The sequence below is a fragment of the Lates calcarifer genome, linkage group LG15 (genome assembly GCF_001640805.2).
Source record: "Lates calcarifer isolate ASB-BC8 linkage group LG15, TLL_Latcal_v3, whole genome shotgun sequence".
Taxonomy (NCBI): Eukaryota; Metazoa; Chordata; class Actinopteri; family Centropomidae; genus Lates; species Lates calcarifer.
In genome coordinates this window covers 18816864-18837081 of record NC_066847.1, presented here as the reverse complement: position 1 = coordinate 18837081, position 20218 = coordinate 18816864, and the positions used below count along the sequence as shown (strand labels likewise).

The window sequence follows — 20218 nt, the reverse complement described above, 5'->3', positions numbered from 1 at the left end:
TTATGTTGCAGTGCTGCTGGTGTGAGCACATTATGCAGGGGAGCGAGGGCTGTGCTTTTTTTGTTTTGTTTTGGCCCATTTGCAGGTGTGTTTTCTTTGATCTGAGATTACGTTGCATTTGTTTACTCTTTTTCCCATGAGCTGCCTCCATGCCTTCCCTGCACAATAAAGATAGTAAAGACACAGCGAGGCAGTGTTCCTGTCTGGTTTGTTGTTTATTATTAGGACCCCGTTTGTTCCATGCCAACTAATCTTCCTAAGGCTCACAGTCAACACAACACAACACAAACAAACAAACAAAACGACATCTGATGCATGTTGTTTTTAGTTTTGGTATTCAATTGCCTGGTGAACCATTTGCACCTCTTGAGCTCAATATGGAACAGTCAGACTATCTAAAACGATTTGGTCCGCACCCGCGTCTTAGCTGCAACTTGCTGACCTTCAGTTGATAAAATACCTTCCAGAGCAAGTGTGGTTATCAGAAAGAAAAAGATTACTCTGTGTTTGTTTTTAGAACAGACTTCATTTAGGCACACAGATACATCTTACCTAGCAGGACTACATGTTCTTTATTTCTCTCATCATTCACTGTCTGCTTGAAAATGAGACACACTTTTCTCTTTGGCTAAATCTGTCTTAAAGTGACAAGATCAGTGGCTTAAAATACAAATATAATGGCAGAGAAAGACCAATTCCCAAGCAAATAAACATCCTTCAAGCTAAAGGTCTTGCCAGAGATTTAATGTTAAAGCTTTTTAAACTTCAGTATGTTGTGGTTATGTAATTACCCCCCCCCCCCCAAAAAAAAAACAAAAACAAAACAAAACAAAACACCACCACCCCACTCTAGCTACACAACTCTATGGAACAGGAACAGCTAACCAATACAGTCCTATCAGTCCTGTTGATGCTCTTCTAATCAGTTATGTGGGTGGGGTTCACTGGTAGAAGCAAAGCCTCTGTAATGAATTGCTCTGCTCTTAGCTTCTTGTCAGAGCTTGGAGCCCACTGAGCATGTCCTGTGATTGATAGCCAATCGAGTGGGCACATAAATCTTGACGGGGAGGGAGGAGGCATCAGCAGGTCCCATCAATCTAGTGCTGGGAATTGGCCAGATTAACCAATGAGACTTCTCCATGTGGGGTGGGGGGGTATCTATGAAACAACACAAACAGGCAAGGAAAACCTCCTCCACTAGCAATAAATTGAACTTGTAGCTGAGTCAGGATAATCAACACATGAAAAATGCTCATGATGTGATTCTGCAAAGATCAAGTCCAGCTTCAAGATGCCATTCATCCTCCCTTCTTCTTTCAAGTCAAACTGTTGGTTTTGCAGCAAGTGTCAGGCACTGACCAGCTGTCCATCACCGCTCTGACCCCTGCACCCCCTCGATGAAATCAGAAAAGTGGCACAGACTTGTGAGCTGGCAGGGAAGCTGTGGTAAATGAAAACACAGCAGCAGTGATTTAGCAGTTTGCACTGTTTGAGTCCTGCAGTGGAGAGAGGGAGATGGAGAGGAGGGGGTGTAGTTGGCAGTTGTACACTTTGGAGATTGCTTGCGGTTTTGTATTAATGGAATGTTTTCTGCTGCATCATTATTGACTGGTCTCGAAAGCCAGCAACTGAATCCTAATGGTTATGGTGCTTGGATGGAATAAAAGCTAAATGACAGTGATGCTGCCAACGCCGTTGACACTACTCTTTTACTTCACCCCCAGGACAGTGAAGGATTGGTTGGTTTAGATTCATTGCACACCTGCTAAACCGTATATAACCAAATTATTGTTTCACGATGAGGTAGAAATAGTAATGGATTAAGTGGAAACTTTATTTGTTTTTAAGAGGATTGTGCTGCTGCCAAGGGAAAGGGCCAGGACGTCACTCTGGTTCACTCACAGGTCAAAGTGGACGGAGATTGCTTTTTTTTTTTTTTGGTTTGTTTTTACCATTTCCTGCCTGCGGTCATGTGCTGATTGGTAGGTTGTAAGAGATTGGTGATTTGAAGAGAAGGGAAATGGAGTAGCATGATTGGCTCCTGGCCCTGCCACTGGAATAAATAGCAGGATGGAAGCTAGGGCAGTGATGACGCCAGCACAGCAGGGAATTCATTTTTCCCCCCCGTCACAAGTGCCAGCGAGAAGAGTATCCCTGGCTACAGATGCCCACCCATCTGTTATCACTCTAGTCATTACTGGGCTTCCCTTCAGTTTTCTGTAAACACGGACAAGTTACAGAACTTTTCATGCTGCATCAAACAAGAAAAATGAACTGGGATGGTGAACTAATGTGGAACAAGAAGAGTCTCATTAGAGTATGTTATCAGTTATGGGCCATTATTTTACTCATTAGTGTTTATTAGCAGGGCCATTAGCGAAAGTGTCCACGTCTAGTGGTTTAGAGGTTGGGCACTGTTAAGATTTTACCAATTCTGAATCCAGTCCTGCTTATTGATTGGAATCATGTTTCCATTTTTTGTCATATTTTTGAGTAAGAAAGCTTACAAAAATACTTAGTATTGAGTTATATCCATAACAACTGAGCAAACTCTGTCCACTAAGGAAGACCACAAGATGTAGTTGAAAGCTCTCGAAAAAGCTAGTGGACCATGAATAAGTGACAAAGTTCATTCATATACAGTGTTACAGTAAATGTTTTGTCATTTAGCCATCCTTGCATGAAATTATGTTGGTAATGTGATGGTGTTTTGCAGTATCACTCCTGTCTATTCATGAGTGGTAGCTCCAGGTCACCATATTATCTTGGTGTCATTGTAGATGGAAGTGCAGAAGGTCAACATTTTGCTTTCAGGAACCAATAAGTTTCACATAAAATCTGTAGGTCTTCTAAATAAGACTTGATGTCCAACTGTATCTATGTGGCAACACAGTAAACAGGAATGATGGGCGTTATAGTTTTCCGTGCTACTGCTACTGACCGCAAATGAATTTGATATCATTCATACATTGTTCAGCTGTACATGGACAGTCCCTACCATCCACACGTCTGACTTCAGACTGAATGTAATGGACTGGGAGGGTCTAAACATCTTGCGTGGAGTATTAACCCAGTGGAACTTCATGCAAGAGGACTCATGCAAGAGACAGACATGCAGTCAGCATCAAGCTTCAGGGCAGGTCAGTGGGAATCTCCCCCTGAGCTCAAAGCAGATTTAACAGTCCTCGTTACCAGGGAAACCGGCTCAAGGCACTCCCTTATGAATAATTAATGAGTGGGCGTCGCCTCGCAATATCTGTGTTACCGTGGCAGCAGGCCTTGGCCTCAGCTACCCCGTTATCCACCATCAGAGCAGCAGAGACACCTAGTGGCTGTCATGCAGTGTTAAATTTAGCAGTGAAGTTAAACAGAACTCACAGCTGGTCGCCGCAAGGGCAGTGCCCTGCTGCTGTATGAGAAATAACTTTGCATATAAATGTGCATTTGTAGTGATGAGTGTTCTGATAATAGGGAAGTAAAGTTCTGGCCCTCTCACCCTCATCTGCGTGTTTTAATGCAGTATCCTGAAAAAGAAAGTGGGCCTTGGCCTGCTCGCACCCAGATCTCGACAAACATGTTTGTTGTGTTTGCATGGGGGAGGTTGTTGGGTGTCTCTGTTCCTTTAAAGGGAATCCGATTTGAAGGAGCAACGGCAGGGGGGCTGACCTTCTCCCTCTCTCTGCCTTTTTCCCTCTGGGCTTCCATGGCTGCATTCAATCAAGTGCCTCGACGGTGTTTATGCAGTATGTGATGTTTATGCAATGGCTGCCCACGCGTACAATTGCTTTCATGCACACCGACACACACGCATAAACACCCACAGCCCTGTCTGAGTGGAGTGTTTCAGACTAATACAGTGATTTTCTTATTGGACTGGGTAGTAGTGTTTTGCTGATATTGATAATGATGCCACATTAATTATACAGTATATGGATGCAGGAGATTTTTCTGTTTGTGTTGGAGGATGTGTGTGTGTTCATTTGTGCAGCCTGGGATAAAGAGTTGACGACAGTGCAATGTAATGCTTTGCAATACTTAAGGGACCACTTGGATTGCATATTTACTGCAGTATATGCATTACCATGCCTCACTGATTCCACACACACACACACACACACACACACACACACACACACACACACACACACACACACACACACTAAGGCTAACCCTAGTCTAGCAGGATGTTTTCTGACCTGCTTTGTGCTGTGACCGAGGTTATAGCTGCTTGGGATGCCAGGTTTGATGACTTGCTATTCCCGACCCTGAGAGGGGCCGAGGCAGGAAAGTCCCCCATGGTGACCCAGCCACGGTGTCCGCTTTCTGCAGATCTGGGCCACCAGACTGGCCTTGTGTATGAGAGAGGCTGGGGCCTCTATATACAGCATGGATATATTTGTATTTGGCGGCTCTCATGTTTTCCTCAGCACCCACGTTTGCACTGTGCCTTAATCATGGGTGAGGTCACATGGAACATGCCATGGTCACTATTTAGGAGGTGGTTTCTATGTGAGTGTTGCACAGAGACCATGTGAGTATGATAAGGCACTGTACGAAATAAACTAGTATACTGAATATGGCATAAAGAGAAATGCTTCATCCTGAAGGTTGAAATTGGTTCCAAATAGTTTGTCCTCATGTACTGTACTATGACTGCTTTAATACTTCATGCATGTCCCAGCATGACCGCAAGTACCTAAGGAGGGTCAATTGCCATTCCAGCTGTCTTGTGCTTTTTTAAAATCAGCTGCTGTCAAATAGATGCTTTGCTGCTTTTATTCTGCTCTTCCCTCTTCACCCTTACTGTGAACAGCAGCTTAAGCAAACCCGCTGGAGCCTCCACTGTTACATGATTAATATAACAGCTTAAATAATTTAAAGCCACTCTGTGTCAAATTTTATGTGAGTGTAGCATCCCTCGGATTATTCTGGTGGGATTCATTTTAGTGAGGTTAAAAACCTTCATGTTTTAAAGGAACAGTTCTGCATTTTGAGAAGTACTCTTCCTAGATTTCAACTCAAGAGTTAGATGAACGTCTCTGATCTTTCCATTAGATCTGAAGCTACAGCCAGCTGGGTTAGCTTAGCTTAGCATAAAAACTGGAGAAAGGGGATAAAGGCTAACCTGGTTCTGTCCAAAGATAACAAAATCAGCATACTAGCACCTCTACAGTTCCCTAATTGTCTTGTTGATTTAATTGCTAAACAAACCAAAGTTGTGGTTTTATAAGGTGGTCAGTGCCAGCCTATGTCATGGCTGAGTGCACTGATTTCTTTTTTGTTGTCATTGTGAGGTTGCCAGACGACCAATGGACTCTCCAGGAAGTCACTGCTAGCTAGCTGCCCCCCCCCCCCCGTTTTTGTGCTAGGCTAAGCATCCTGGTAACTGGCTGTAGCTTCATATTTAATGCACAAATATTAGTGGTATTGATCTTCTCTTCAAGGCCTTGGCAAGAAGACAAATAAGCTCATTTCCCTTAAAGCTTTTTCCTTTAAAGCTTTCAATTTGAAATATTTGTATTTCATACTTGTCGTTCTCGAAGTTATGCAGCACATAGATTTTTGATATATCTTTCCATGTCAGATGGCCTTGAAAATGAGAATATATATTAATGATCATCATATAGTGTGTATTACTGTTGTAAGTTTTGCCTGTCATTACCTTAGCTTCCTGTCTCTGCCGACTCTCTCCTCCCCTAGTCCACAGAAATTGATGCTTTTCTGTTAACTAATGAAAAGTTCTCAGGCTGAAAGAGCCCAAATGCTGAGCCATGTGTTTCTGTGATGTTAGCCGTGTATCCAATCCTGTAAATGACAGCCATGATTCACCAACTGGGGGCTGTAATCAATACACAGAGGAAATGTTCCAGAGGGGTGAAAACGGGATTGATTTTTTTTTTTTTCCCCTCAAACGCTGTGTACCATCATTCTGATGCTTGTGCATTTTTCTAGCCTTAATTTACACATCTCAGTTGGGATTTTTGCATATATATCAGTCGCTCTGTCAGGGTGAGACATTAACTAATGCTGATTGTTTACATATAATCTTAAAATGTTCTTATTTTCCTCATTTAGTTTTTCTGTGTAGGTAGTTTTATATTGGATCCTTTTATTCCCTGTTATCACCAGCGGTTGACTGACAGAATTTGACAACATCTTGAGTTATATCCAGGCTTCAGTCTTGGTGCTGATGACAGTGTTTGGGCCACTTCACACTTTTCTCAATTGTTTCTTAGCCAAATGGAGCTCTGTAGCAATTTGTGGTTTTGTTTAGTCACAGCCCCACACAGCACTTGCAGCTAATGAATCATTAACCGGCCAAGGTAACCAACAAAAACACCCAGGAACTTTTCACACTTTACCACACAGCCTTTAATTATTTATTTCGATATTTTAAATAAATAAAAGAAGAAAAACTTTCAGCCACACATCTCCCTTGATAAACCAATTAAAGAGAAGAATGCATTTTTAATAAAAGTATTCATTTATTTGGAGAATCCTGGGTTTGTTCTTCTTAGCTACAAAACTATCTCCCTAATCATTCCTCTGGTATTTTTGTTTGTTGTGTATCCTGTTAGTTCAACAGCTGATGATATTCTTCAACATGTCTTGTTTCTTGGCACTATAAGGCTGAGTACTTTGTGGGTAACTCTCTTTGAGCTAATTACATGTTGGATTGATGCATTATGTACTTGGGTATCTACCAGCTGCTGAGGGTATACAGTATTTCTAAGTGGTGGTTGAGAACAGGAAGTAGGGTGATAATGGACTCAGACCTCACTTTGATCTGGTGCTTTTTCTTGGTCTGGAGAAGTATGCACTGAAATCTTCATTTCAGACCACTGCATACTGTCTAAGACCTAAACATTGTTTTTTTCATAGTGATGCAAGCTAAAGTTGTTGAAAGGATGGCTTTTTTTTCATCAATTCATCTTATGTGTTCAAGTGCCAGAGAGAAAGCAGAGTTTCGTTGTATCTGAAGTTACACATTTGGACGTATTCAAATAACCACCTTCGCTGTCTGTTCTGTCCCTCCCCAGCGGCTGTGCTGAAGTATGAGAACAACGTGATGAACATTCGACAGTTCAACTGCTCACCTCACCCTTACTGGCTGCCCAACTTCATGGATGTTTTCACCTGGTCCCTGCCATTTGTCGGCGAGAAGGGTGAGCACAGATACACACACATAGTCATAATATAGATGAAATGAGAACATTGACTAGACGCAGTTTTACCAAATGTTGTTTACTGAGTCAGTAATGAAAATGGCCCAGCCTCGAGAAATGTAGCACAGACACGCACTGTGTTATAGTCAATTATAGTTCATGTATACAGTAATACAGTGGACATGATTTATGAGCCAAAAATTCACTCAAACACCGAATGAGTTAGACATGCTGAAAAGGGTGATGGGTAATGAAAGTTTTAAAAATGACAAACATGAGAATTGCAGTTTCTACTTTTTTTTTGTTGCATCTGTAGTATCCCACTATCATTCTTGTGACACATCTATGTCCAATCATCACACATACAATAACTATGTCTGACGCACTCACTCCAGGAAGCCTGTTTTGGGTGTGACCCCTCTGCACATGGCTATTACTGGCAGTGTTGCAAGGTCACTGGGTGTGTGGAGGGGTCACTTGGGTAAACTTTTGTCTGTGTAATTTGCACCACATGACTTCTTGTGGCTTGACACCTTACCCAGATTACTCATGAAGTGTCAGAAAATAAGTGCAGTCAATTATTTTAATTTGATACATTTTTTTACAGTGACTGAGATGCTAGTGAATGTGCTGAGCATCTGTTCCAACGATGAACTGACGACTGACGAGGAACTGGATGGTAAGCTCGGCAGACACAAAACACAACGGTCCTCACTGCAGTTTAGCCTAGCTCCACTAGAGGGAGGCCTCTGCTAATAGGAGTCTCTTACACATACACACTCAAAATCTCACATACACATTCTTTGTGTGTTTACACATACCATGGCTGCTCTGCCCTATTTTCAGAACATTCAGTTTAAGTATATTGAATTTTTTAATATTCTTAAACACATACGTCAACTGAGAAACAATCCAGAAACTATCTGACGCGTGACTCAGCTGAATGAATGAATCATTGTTGTATTGCCTCCAGCAGCTTGAAAACATTTCCTTTAGATAACACAGCATATCAGCGAAACCTTAGCAACTCTTAAAAAGTCTAAAAGCATCTACATTTAAGGCCTTAAAAGGTTGAAATGCCTTCAATAAAGTTGCTGAATGTGTTTTATTCTAGATTGCTCTGTACTGCACACCTCCATGAGTTCAAACAGCACAGTTACAGTACATACAGTATTCATGTGTTTTATCTTCATATAATAGTGGCAAGTTCAAGTCCTCTGTTTGATACCAAGTCACAGCTTATCTACAATAAGATGACCAGTTTCCCCCTGCCTGCCCCAGCCCTTACTGCCAAACAGGAAATGATCTCACCAGTCCTTCCCCCCCTCTTCCTCCTCCTCCTCTCTTTCTCTCTTTGTGTATTTACTGATACACACAGTCTGACTCTGTAAACAGCACGCAGGGGTGGAGTGTCAGGATATAGCCAGATTTCAACAACATGTTAAACTTTTAAAGACTTTTAAAGTGCCACCTGTTCCTTCCAGTTAATTGAAATTAAGTTGAGTGGCTGATGCATGATCAGGGAACATAAGAGAATATCAGATATGTAATTAGAATTTTGTGTGTATTTTGTGTGTATGTATTCATACTACGCATAAGTAAAACCAAATGTTCTGATATGTTTTTGAATTTATCAGGATTTCAGGTTTTTTTTTAGTTTTCAATTTCAAAATTTACAAAGTATTTGTACTCCACGATCCATCATTTTGAATTAATCTTTTATCACTGTAGTAACACGTGTCCTTTTGAGTGGCATTTCAGTGCAGGTAGATTATACTTTTGAATACAAAATTCAAATTTGAAGTCATAATAAGCTGTCCTTTAACTTCTCATCATTTCCACCGACTCATTCACTCAGTGCTTTTAGTCAATTCATTTTGTTTATTTTCACATTTCCTCGCTCTCACATTCACTTTTGTGTCTTCTCTTAAGCTCATTTCTTTTTCAGTTTTGCAGCCATCTCCACTTTAACATATTTTGTTATTTTTCACTGTGTTGACATTTGGATTGTTCTTTCCTTTGTCTGTCTCACTCATGATCTCCTTCTCTGTGCCCTTGTAATCTCAGATAATCCTTTTGTTGCCCTGCTCTTTATCTGCTATTGTTTCCATGGTTTCCAGTGATATTTCAAACCTCCCTACTTTTTTCACATCTTTCTTTTGCATTCTCCTTTCCTCTTTCCCCGTCTTCCTCTTTCTCTCTCTCTCTCTCATGCTGTGATGTTGTCACTACCTTGGTTTACCTCATCTAATTTCTCTTTTCTATATTTTCCAGAGTTTTGTGTTCAAGGCATCGCTTTTCTTTACACTTGTTGTGCTTTATTGCCTCTTATTTCACCGTGCGCCACCTCTCCGCCGCCTCCTCTTTCATTCTACAGCCATCCACTGATCTCTCTGTCCTTTCTCTTGTCTTCTCTTCTGGGGGTGTTTTCATGAGAAGGACAGCTAATATATCCCCCCAAAAAAGGTACAAACACTAGCCGTACCGATGTGTGCCACGGTAGATAGACTTTTGTCCGGTGCTTGCTCTCTGCATTTCAGTCTGTCAACTAACGTAACTGTTAAAAGCACTCTAACACTTCTACTGAGTCTTACTGTTGTTCTCAGTTGAACTTTTTTCCCCAGAGAAGTGTGTGAGTATTGTTGCAGTTACATGCTCCTGCTTCAGCAAAGCTCAAAACTGACACATCAATCAAAAAAGCTTCAGGGAGGTCATCCTCATCAGCCAAAGGAATGGATTTGCTGTACACATTAAAATAAGCACTACTGCTGCAGTATTTTCAAGCAATACAAATGACTTATTTAACTGAGGATGAGGGGAAGAGTCCTAAACAAGACATCAGACTGTCAGCTCTTTCCTTTCCCCAACCTTTCACTACACACCAACCTCATTTCCATCCTCCATACTCATGTATTTTCCACTCCGGCTCCCTGGGGCCTTCAAACTGTTATTCTGCAAAAGGGTCTCTTTAAACAAGGTTTTGTTTTCCAGTCCAGGAAAAATCCTGTTTGAGTCTCTACAACCAAAACACAGCACAGGAAAATTCATATAGTGTGTGCTCAACGAGCGTGCCGAAAAGACATGTTTGGACAAACAACAGGTCATTTACGGATGATGTAACAGGGTTTAAACTTTTTAAGTACTGCCTGGGGAATATGGTATGTAGGATTTAAAGAGACTACAGCTGAATACTACTAGTGGTATAATAAAAGTAGCATGAATACAGTGGATGCTGAGATTTACTCAGTTGTTGTGATGTGTGGATGGATTTAAACTACTTTGTGTAATCTGAACTTTAGGCTTCAGTAACCACATTGTGTATGCATCGTGGTCTTTTGATACACTCCTAGATAAAACTAATAGTGCAACAAACTTGCTCTGTTTTAGCACATTTACTAAACGTTAAGGTACTTGAAAAAATAAAGGAGATTGAAAAGAAAATACACACACACACACACACACACACACAGGTAATGCAGTGTAGATTACACTTCCATAGGACGTGGTTTCGTACACAAGTCACTCTTTGTGTGAACTTTTCAGGTGCCACTGCTTCTGCCCGTAAGGAGGTCATCCGCAACAAGATCCGTGCCATTGGGAAGATGGCCAGAGTATTCTCTGTGCTCAGGTATGCTAACATGAAAAAAATGTCCATGTCCTATTACGTCCAATACTACTGTATTACAAAAACTCATATCAGCGTATTTAAAGCTGCACCAATGAGGTATTTTTATATTAACAATAGGTCTAATTACTGTGTGTTATGTGAAAGGGCCAACTTGTAGTGACAAATCTGCATAGAATTACCACCAGACTCAGCAGTTCCCCTCAGATCTCTGGAGAGTTTTGGCATCTTTAAGCTCATTGCTTTGGTTGCCTGCGGCTTTACTGTTTTGGATCACTGACGCAGTTGTCATCAACTCCAGTCATGCTGGAAAAACAGCAAAATAAACCCAAAGTACTCAACCATCCCAGCGCCAAACGGCTGACTGATAAAGTTAGCAGATGACCTGTGTACACAGTGGAGGATTTAGCAGCTAAATAACAAGGTATTTCCCTCAGAAGCTGGTGGAGACCAAAAACAGAGCTAATAGGGAAGTCAGTATTGGATGCACATTGAACAGGTTGCCAGAAACATGACTTCAAATGATGCTAATGTTAAGCATCTGTATCTCTATTTATGCTGGATGCATAGTAAAGCATGACTTTTTATGTGATGATACGTCAGTGTTTTCAGCGTGTTACTCTGGACACAAGTGTGTTTTGCATGCTTAAATTCATCAGGCAGTATTATGGAGAAATGAGGGCTTTGGTGGTGTCTTAGTCTCAAAATATTTTACAGCACAGTGAGCTTTAGGAAAGTGATACACAGTAAATGATGTTCATATTTCTTTGTTTATGTTTTAGAGAGGAGAGTGAGAGCGTGCTGACACTGAAGGGACTGACCCCGACAGGCATGCTACCAAGTGGAGTGCTGTCCGGTGGCAAAGAAAAGCTGCAAAATGGTAAGAATGTCACCATGTACCCCGAGACCCCAAGCTACGGCCCCCAGAACGGATTCTCACTCAGATGCAATTTCCCCTTACACAGCAGTATCTTGAGTAGAATGCTAGCTCAGTGTTTAATGTGTACTGTATATGCAAACTTCTTCCCTTTTCCCTCAGTGATGGTCCTGGAATTTCAAATTGCTGCCTCAGAGTAATACTGTAAATGTAGTTAAAGTTTCTGGCAGCGTCAGTCAGTATCCTTCCTATGCTGGATGTTTAGTTAAACATTACTAAGCAATAACAATTCCCTTATGCAGTTTTCCTTCAACCTTAATCTAGTTCAACGTAGTAATTTGGATAAATGATATAGAATATGTTTCCTACAGACAGCTCCCTCTTCCCAAACAATATCAAATACATTCAGCAGATTTTCTTTGTCCCTTTGTCCTCTCAAATGTGTCTCCCTCTTAATGTCTGGCATTAATACACTGTCTCCCCGTCCCCGTCTCTCTCTGTATTCCACTGGTTTTTATCTCAAATATTACCTGTATCTTTTTCTTTCTCTTTTCTCCCTAGAAACTGCAGGTATAATCGGTTGTGCAAGTATTCTGTTGTTTTTTTTTTTTTTTTTCTGTAAGATAAGTTTAGAGTTCAGTTCACCCTCTCATGTTGAATTCCAAACACTCCCTAAAAGAGTTTATCAAGCTGCTGCACAAAAGGAGTAAAGGCTTTCTGGAAAAGCTTTTACAAACACTTCAAATTTAGTTGGACTCCTGACAGAAATGGCCACTTTATTGCCCAAAATTTAGTGCTAGTGGATCTGAGCAGTGCTCAGTCAGGTTAGACGTGGGACTCTGTGATTCAAAGGATGAATTGGAATTGACACAACCAACTGTGAATGAAAGGGGGATAGCTGCCATCTGCCTTTTCGTTCACAAAATAAAGCAGAAATCCAAGTAACTTCCCTCTCCTCTCACAGGTTCTCACCAAACATCAGCTAGCACTTTCCTGCACACAGAGATATCACATTAAGTTATAGTTTTCACATTCAAATCTACTTATCCTCTCAAGAACACGCACCTCTGTATTAAAGCTAATGTTCGTTGAACAGTGACTACTGTGGCCACAAATAAGCATTACGGGATAATGATAAAAGCTAAAATGTAGTATGTTGCAGTATGTTGTAGAGTACGGTGTGCTTTAGAGTCATGAAGTTAGTGAAGTCACACCAGACCAAGTAAGACTTCCGCCTCAAATCTTCAGTGTTTCCTAGTTTCCTGAGTTAGACTGAATAGACAGAGGCACTCTTACATCCCTTTGTCATTCAGGGGTGTGTTAAATAATCAACAAAGAAGCTACAGCTCTAAACACTAACAGATCTAGTGAAATTAGTAGTAAGCCCAAATAACATCTATTACCTTTTTAGCCCAACATTATAAGTACACAGGAGGCTTGGAACCACAGCATACTGGTGCCTTTAGATTTGTGTTTCTGCTGATGACCTGCATGACAGTAGCAGTCCTGAGGATTAACATAGATGAATATGGACCCTGAAGTGTATTTTGGAAGCAGCTGACACTAAAGAGAACCCCAGCAGAGGCAGAGTGATGTTCAGAGATTCCTGTTACAACATTGGTAGAATCACATTGCCCCCCTCCTTTAGGTAGACGCCAGTGTGCTTCTACTGTAATGTTGACTCCATCTACCATTCTGTTTATAGTTTGTCTGATGCTCTCTTGCCTTTTTTGTATTTTTTTCCTCATCCTCATGGCACTATGCTCCGTAGTCTTCAGTGTTGTATAGCCGTTACTTTGCTGTCAGCTTGTCATTCATACGGTTGTACTGTATGTTAATTTATAATCTCAAGGATGACTGTAACAAAATTGGTAAGTGGTTAAAATACCAAAGTTTTCGTCCCCTCACACTTCACAGAAATAAACCAGCACTTTTGATATTTCATATCAAAAGATGCTAATCTTGCAGTTCCAGCTGCTGCTTCATGCTGCACACAACACAACAGTAACACTGTTTTGTATGTCTATGGCGCCACAGCCATAAAACCTACAATCACACCTGCACCGAAACCTTATCCCTGTTTTCCATTTGTCCTGTTTTAAACTCCACGTATACTGTTATCAGTAAAAAACTAATATCAATGTATTTCCAGCTTTATTGTGTTGTGTTTGCTATCAATATTCGTCCCTGTGGTATTCATTTTTTTCTATCACTACATTGACTTGTTTGTCAGACCTTGTCAGACCAAAGTACCTCAAAGATACAATCTCCATGAGGTCATTCGCTGCCACAAACATGTGTCACCTTCCCTTTACAGTTCTGGAACTCATCAAAAAGCTAAGGCTTATCCCTCTCCTCTTCTTCCTCCTTTTCCCCTCTCTGCTAACATCCATGTGTCCTTTGTCATAAAATGTGGAGATGACGTTAACCTCTGTTGTCGGCATTGGCTGTCTTTGCTGCTCATTGACTTGTTCCTGGGACAAAATGAACTCCTCTGCTCACTTCTCTCATTCGTTTTGCAACCCCCCTCTTCTTCTCTTCAGCTACTATTGAAGCTATTGAGGCTGACGAAGGTAAATGGGTCTGGCTGCCCTCTTCTGTTGCTTTTCATGGCAATAGACAGGGGGCTCCGCTGGGTTTTCATCCATCTCGCTGGTGCTTGAATAGAGTGTGTTGGGTGTTTGGGCTAACAAAATGTGGCATAGTATTAACAGAGAAAGAAGAAGTAAGTAATTAGGAAATCCTGTGGTCACACATGTTTTAAAGGGGAATGGATTTCATAGCACAGAGTTCCTAATCACAGAGAGCATACTGTGATTTTGAGTGAGTACAAAGCAAATGCTACACTATGTTATTCTTTACTAACACAACTAAGTAAATAAGTCAAGATTGTATTTTTGCAAGTTCTTTTACTATATGTTTTACTATAGACAACATGCTGTACTCCCAGTTGAGTTCTACCTTTCTTTTCATTCAGAAGTTTATATTACCACAGTTTCACAGACAATTCAGACAATCCAGGTTCAGGATAGAGATTACACTTTAGGAAATGCACGTTCACACTCATATTATGTGGGAGGTGTAAATTTAGGAGTATCAGCCGGTCATCTGGCATCTGTACCAAGGTTTTACCAGATACCAGAGGCACCAGCTGAACCAAAATACTGTGGCCAGTAGAGCCACACCTATTGTCCACCAGCCATCACTGGCAAATATATCCATCAGATTTTTTAAATGCACACATATCAGCATCAGTTTACAAAAACTCAGTATTGCTTAGGCTGCATGTGTCTAGAAGTCATACAGTGCTTGGTAGACCTTGTCTATGGGTACACCCCTCCTGTAGGAATCAACACAACAACATCAACATTTGTGTAAAATATGTCAATATGTTCACAAAGATCATGTTAAATTACACTTGCCCTCTTATCTGAAGTTGTATGAAGTTTGCCAGAGGAAGGGAGTCTCTTAAACAAACAAATCCTGCACTTAAATCACTCAGCATCGTAATTTCAACATGGTTAACCTACTTTCCAAAATGGTGTACCCCCTGCTCTGCCCTCACACAATACAGTGAAGTCTTGCTATGAAAGCTTACAGTGGTATTTCCCCTTTGAAACAACTGAAGCAGTTGTGCATTGTTGTTGCAGTTTTCTGAATATTCTAAGTATACAGTTTTCCTCAGAGCTGGATCTGAATTGGTAGAGACAAACGCTCCACGGGAGGCTTTGAAATCCAAATTGGATTCTCCCTAAAATCATTTTTCTTAACACCGCCTTTGGCGCAAGAACAACCTCAACTGCGAGCTAAATAGTAGTTTGCTAGCTGCTATTTACGTTAAAATTGTCCAGTACTTCCTCTTTAGCCCCATAGAGGACAGTCCATTGTAGTGTCAAGACACTTCTCTGCTTCTCTCTCCATGTGGATCCTCTGTGGCCCTGCTGTGTTGTGTTCTTTCCTGTGAGCTGCTAATAACCTGTGTCTGACCTGTGCTATGCAGCAACACAACTACGCTACCCATCATGCCCCTCTCCACGCTCCCCAATTTGTCCTCTAAAAAACGACGCCCACCCCCATTCTAGTAAAGGGTCATCTTCTCTCCAGTCATAGTTTTTATTACCATAAGACCCCAAGCCTTTATGAAAGGTGGAAGTAACAAAATTTTAAGTCTTTGTAGTTTAAAAAAAGGGCTGAAATGAAACTTGATTAAGCTGAATATTGAAATGATTCTGTTCTTAAAATACTAACAGCACCCCATTGAATTGAATAAAACAGTCTTGAGTTGACAAATAAGATATTTGTATACCACACCAGCCTGATTTTATTCATTTCAGTGGCATTTTAATATATCAATGATTCTTCTAATTCCACTATTCAGTTCAGTGTAATTTGGTCCTGTTTTTATTGAACTGAAGTCTAAATCACATTGTGACCTCCACCCCTCATAACCACCAGTGAACCCTTAATTGCTGCATGCTCCAAGCAGACTTAACAAGTCGTTAGCACCCCAAGTACCTTTGTAGTGTCTTTGTACGTGAGCTCAGTCTCAACGTGGTTCTATTTTGTGGAAGTGAATGTCTTTAGTGGGCTCCACTCTAGTGTTTTTTTTTTTTTCCCTCCCGTTGTTCTTTTTTGTCTCTTTGATCATTCTCCTTCTTCCCCCTTTTGTCGTTTTAAGCTGTGACGTGATGGGGTGATGTGGATGTTTGGGGTCCTCAGGTGTTCTGGAATGTGCCTGAGTCAAGATATTCTTTAATATCAGCCATATTTTATTCAAGGTTTAAGATTTACAAAGTAGCAGCACAAGCTGGTCATTGATGGTCCTGTATCATAGATGTCTTCTCACAGATACTGATTACAGCATGGATTGATGGCACAGTGAAAACCTGTCGACCCTGATGCCAGGAGTGCCCTCTATAGATTTAGAAGGATTATTTAATCCTTTTGTCTGTCAAGTTACATTATTTTGAAACTCTGATAAATGGTGTTAATGTGTTGTCATTTCATAAAAATGAGTTTCATCCTTTATATTGATTGTTCATCTGTTGTTAAACCACTAAGCATTCAAGATGTTTAATATGTTAATATGTTGTACAATACAGTGTATGCTGTTGTTGAAAGAATATCACATTTAAACAATTATGTCAGCAACTGAAGAGTTCAGCCTTATGAATAGTGCAGTTTCACATCAGTGTATATGTTCAGTTGAAGGAGTAGTTTGACAGTTAGATGAGAAGATCAATACCACGCTCATACATGTCCTTTAAGTAAGGCCACAGTCAACAGCTGCCAGTTTAACATCCAGCAAATGGGAAAAAGACTTGTTACTGCGCCCTATAAAGTAGTCCCACATTTAACTCCAAATAAAATCAGAAATTGAATATTGTTTTTTGTTTCGTTTTTTTCACAGATTTAATAAACACATAAAAAAAAAAAAATTAAATTGTGAGCTTTATACTGTAAGTGCTGGTTGGTAGCTACCTTCAGACAGAGCCAGGGCTATAGCTGTTTCCCCTTCTTTACAGTATTTACACTAGGCTAAGCTAACTGGCTGCTGGATGTTGAATTGAAAAAGACTGAGAGAATAGTGGTATTGATCTTCTCATCTAACTCAGCACAAGAAATCCAGTGTAATTCCCAAAGTGTGAAACTAGTCCTTTAAAGCAAGGACTCTAGGGATTAGCATCATCAGTTATCATTAGTCTTAACGGGCCCTTGAGTTACTCATTTTTCATGGATGACTTGCAGTTGAATTAGCCACCAGCTCCTCAGATGCAGTCTCTATGTTGTCATTTTCTCAGTAAAACAAGTTTTTGTTACAACAATCCCACGAACTGAGATCAAACCAAAGATAAGCCAAATCTGGTGACGTGTGGGTGAATGTGAGCAAGTGTGAATCCATTCTTTTAGTCGTTTAATCTCTCCCTCCTAAAATCACCCCTGATTTCTCCCCTTTTCCCCCCTTTGTCTTGCATCTCAACAGCCATTAAGGGCTTCTCGCCCCAGCACAAGATCACTAGCTTCGAGGAGGCAAAGGGCCTGGACCGCATCAACGAGAGGATGCCGCCGCGGCGAGACGCCTTGCCCTCCGATGCCAGCCTCAACTCCCTCAACAAGGCCCTGTCCTCGGAGACCAATGGCACAGACGCCAAGGGAAGCACCAGCAGCGGCAGCAACATCCAGTGAAGGCCAGCAGCAGGCGCCACCTTGGCCGACGGGGCTGCCCCGCCCCCTGCCTCATCTCGGCCCGCCACCGCAGAAAAGGGGCAAAGGGTGAAGGAGTGAAAAGGAGGGGGAGTGTTGGAGTGTGGAGGGAGGGAGGCATCTATGGCTCACACTGGGGGGACATCTCACTTGCTAGTCTTTGGATATGCCTTCAAAATATTAGTTCATAGTCAAATCTGCTAAGTTATTGCCGGTTCACATTTCTGAACGGTCAGGCCTTTATTGTGCTTGATGCTACACCACACCACAGTATGTCGGAGAGAAAGAGAAAGAGAGGGATAGATAGATCCTAAAGGTGATTTATTTTCTTTTTTTTCTTGAAAGACCCTTGCTCATTTACACCGAAATGGAAAGTCGTGTAACTTCTTACTAACTATTGTACGTTTACAAAAATACAGCACTAAAAAGGACAGAACATGAGATAATGTTTTTAACATATAAGGGTGTACAAACTAAATAAGGACTATTTATTGATAACTTTTTTTGCTACTCTTATAAAATAGCTCTGAAATTAATTAGGCAGTCTTAAAAAGAATGTTGCAATGTTGTCGAAATGCCAAATAATGGAACGTTTTATGGTTTTGTACATATTATGCTTACCTCAGGTTCTTTTGGTGTGTGCTTTGACCTGATTTTTCTGTATAATGGCTAAATAACTCGGTAATGAATACCTATTTTCTTGAGTTTCATAACTGGAATTTACATTTACCTATCTATCATTTGCAAATATGTTTATTTTTTGTCTCTTTTGGAAGGGAGGGGGGGCAGATTTATTGTGGCTTGCTGGAATTGAGTGTTAATTTTTCTCTTTTTAAGTATTGCGAACAAAGTAAAAATAGAGAACCTATATTGTGTAAAAAAAAAAAGAATACAATAAACTTAAAAGTGTCTGCCTATGCATGTTTTATAAAAATCAAACAAAGGAAGTAGAAAATCTGAATACCTTGGCTGTGGAAGCCTGTTTTGAAATATATTGCGCTTTAGTGAACATATACTGGAAACGTATACCTGCATACTTTCAATTAACACCATGATGCTCTATGCCTTCAACTTCTTTTTGTAATTGAAGCATTTAATTATCTAAGATGGATGAGAAATCATATTTTTAACCTGCGCTTGTAAGTGCACACAGTCCAATTAAGCATGTTTGACAATTCTTGTGAGGTGTGTGGTTACATGTGGAACTCAAAAATGCATGATTAGCTGTTTGTGTCATATAACAGGTAAATCGGTTTTGTTCTGTTTTGTAAATGTGCCACAGAAAGTGTAATTTGATTATGATTACTATTATTATTTGGAACTCTGCTTTGTATATCAGTTACAGGTTTGATACTGCTCAATACTTTAAGATGAAACAAAAAATACTTCGATCTTTTTTAAGAACTGCTTAAGTGCCCAAGTAATTCACTACACGACATGAAGCCTTGCTTTTGTAATTTAACTTCAAAACTGTTGGCAGATGAGGCATGCACTTGCAACTATGAAAAGTATTTTATATAACTGTTCAATAAAAATGTGCATGAATTTCAACTTGAAATGAACCTGTTTCTCCTGTGTGTGCGTGTGCGCACGCGTGTGTGTATGTGTGACTCAGGCTGTCCCACAGTCCTCCGTCAATGAATATGCAACCATGTACAATAAGTCCATACTGTATTACACTGTGTGTAATACAGTATGGGCATTTTGTACATCACAGGTAAATTAAGCTGAATTATAGAGCCACGTGATGGTCTTTGTTTTTCATCAAGATTGCAGGAAACACGCTCGGTATTACCCATAATTCAAACCTGCGAGAAAAACAAGAACAAAAGAGACAATAGAGTCACGTTATTTCTTTCACACCTCAGAGTTCAAGAGGGGTAAAGATGCCCTGGAAAGAGAGATGGGTGAGAGATGGGTCAGCACCACACATCATGTCTTTACTCTTTTCTATGCATCCTCAACATTGGTACGAATTCAGTTTGTTGGAAATAGTCAGTGTTTTTCTCCCATGTGTACAGCTCCTCTCCACTCCAGAACTTGGCGTAACTGGATGGGAAATTGCTCCCTGGCAATTTCACAACAAAGGTGTTTCCTCTTCATCAACCTTAGTGACTTCTTTGATTAAACTAGGAAGACAAAGCCAAGATTGCATAAGTATACCTGAATACACAAGAGGCAGACTCTGTGGGCTTCCTTTTTAGACAAAGATAGAATGTGGATTAGACCTAAAATTTTACTGTTCAAGCTTATTAGGAAGTTAGCAGAAAAGAATGTCATTACATGTAACTTATTTACATTCATTGTTTGCTACGAATCTTTCCAATAATCTAACCCTACCCCTAC

General features: G+C 40.6%; 1 protein-coding gene across 4 annotated transcripts in view; it reads left to right on the top strand.

The window, feature by feature from the left end:
- The window catches only part of LOC108893081 (protein phosphatase 3 catalytic subunit alpha), a 62155-nt gene extending 42732 nt beyond the window's left edge, over positions 1 to 19423 (top strand). The window contains exons 9-15 of one of the 4 annotated variants that reach the window (XM_018690902.2): positions 7041 to 7166; positions 7774 to 7845; positions 9606 to 9632; positions 10710 to 10794; positions 11574 to 11671; positions 14212 to 14241; positions 17652 to 19423. In XM_018690902.2, coding sequence (XP_018546418.1) covers positions 7041 to 7166; positions 7774 to 7845; positions 9606 to 9632; positions 10710 to 10794; positions 11574 to 11671; positions 14212 to 14241; positions 17652 to 17854 — 641 coding nt within the window. In that variant the 3' untranslated portion in view covers positions 17855 to 19423. The remainder of the gene's footprint in view (positions 1 to 7040; positions 7167 to 7773; positions 7846 to 9605; positions 9633 to 10709; positions 10795 to 11573; positions 11672 to 14211; positions 14242 to 17651) is intronic. The other 3 variants (XM_018690917.2, XM_018690925.2, XM_018690934.2) reach the window with 3 other exon arrangements.
- The last annotated feature ends 795 nt before the right edge of the window (positions 19424 to 20218 follow it).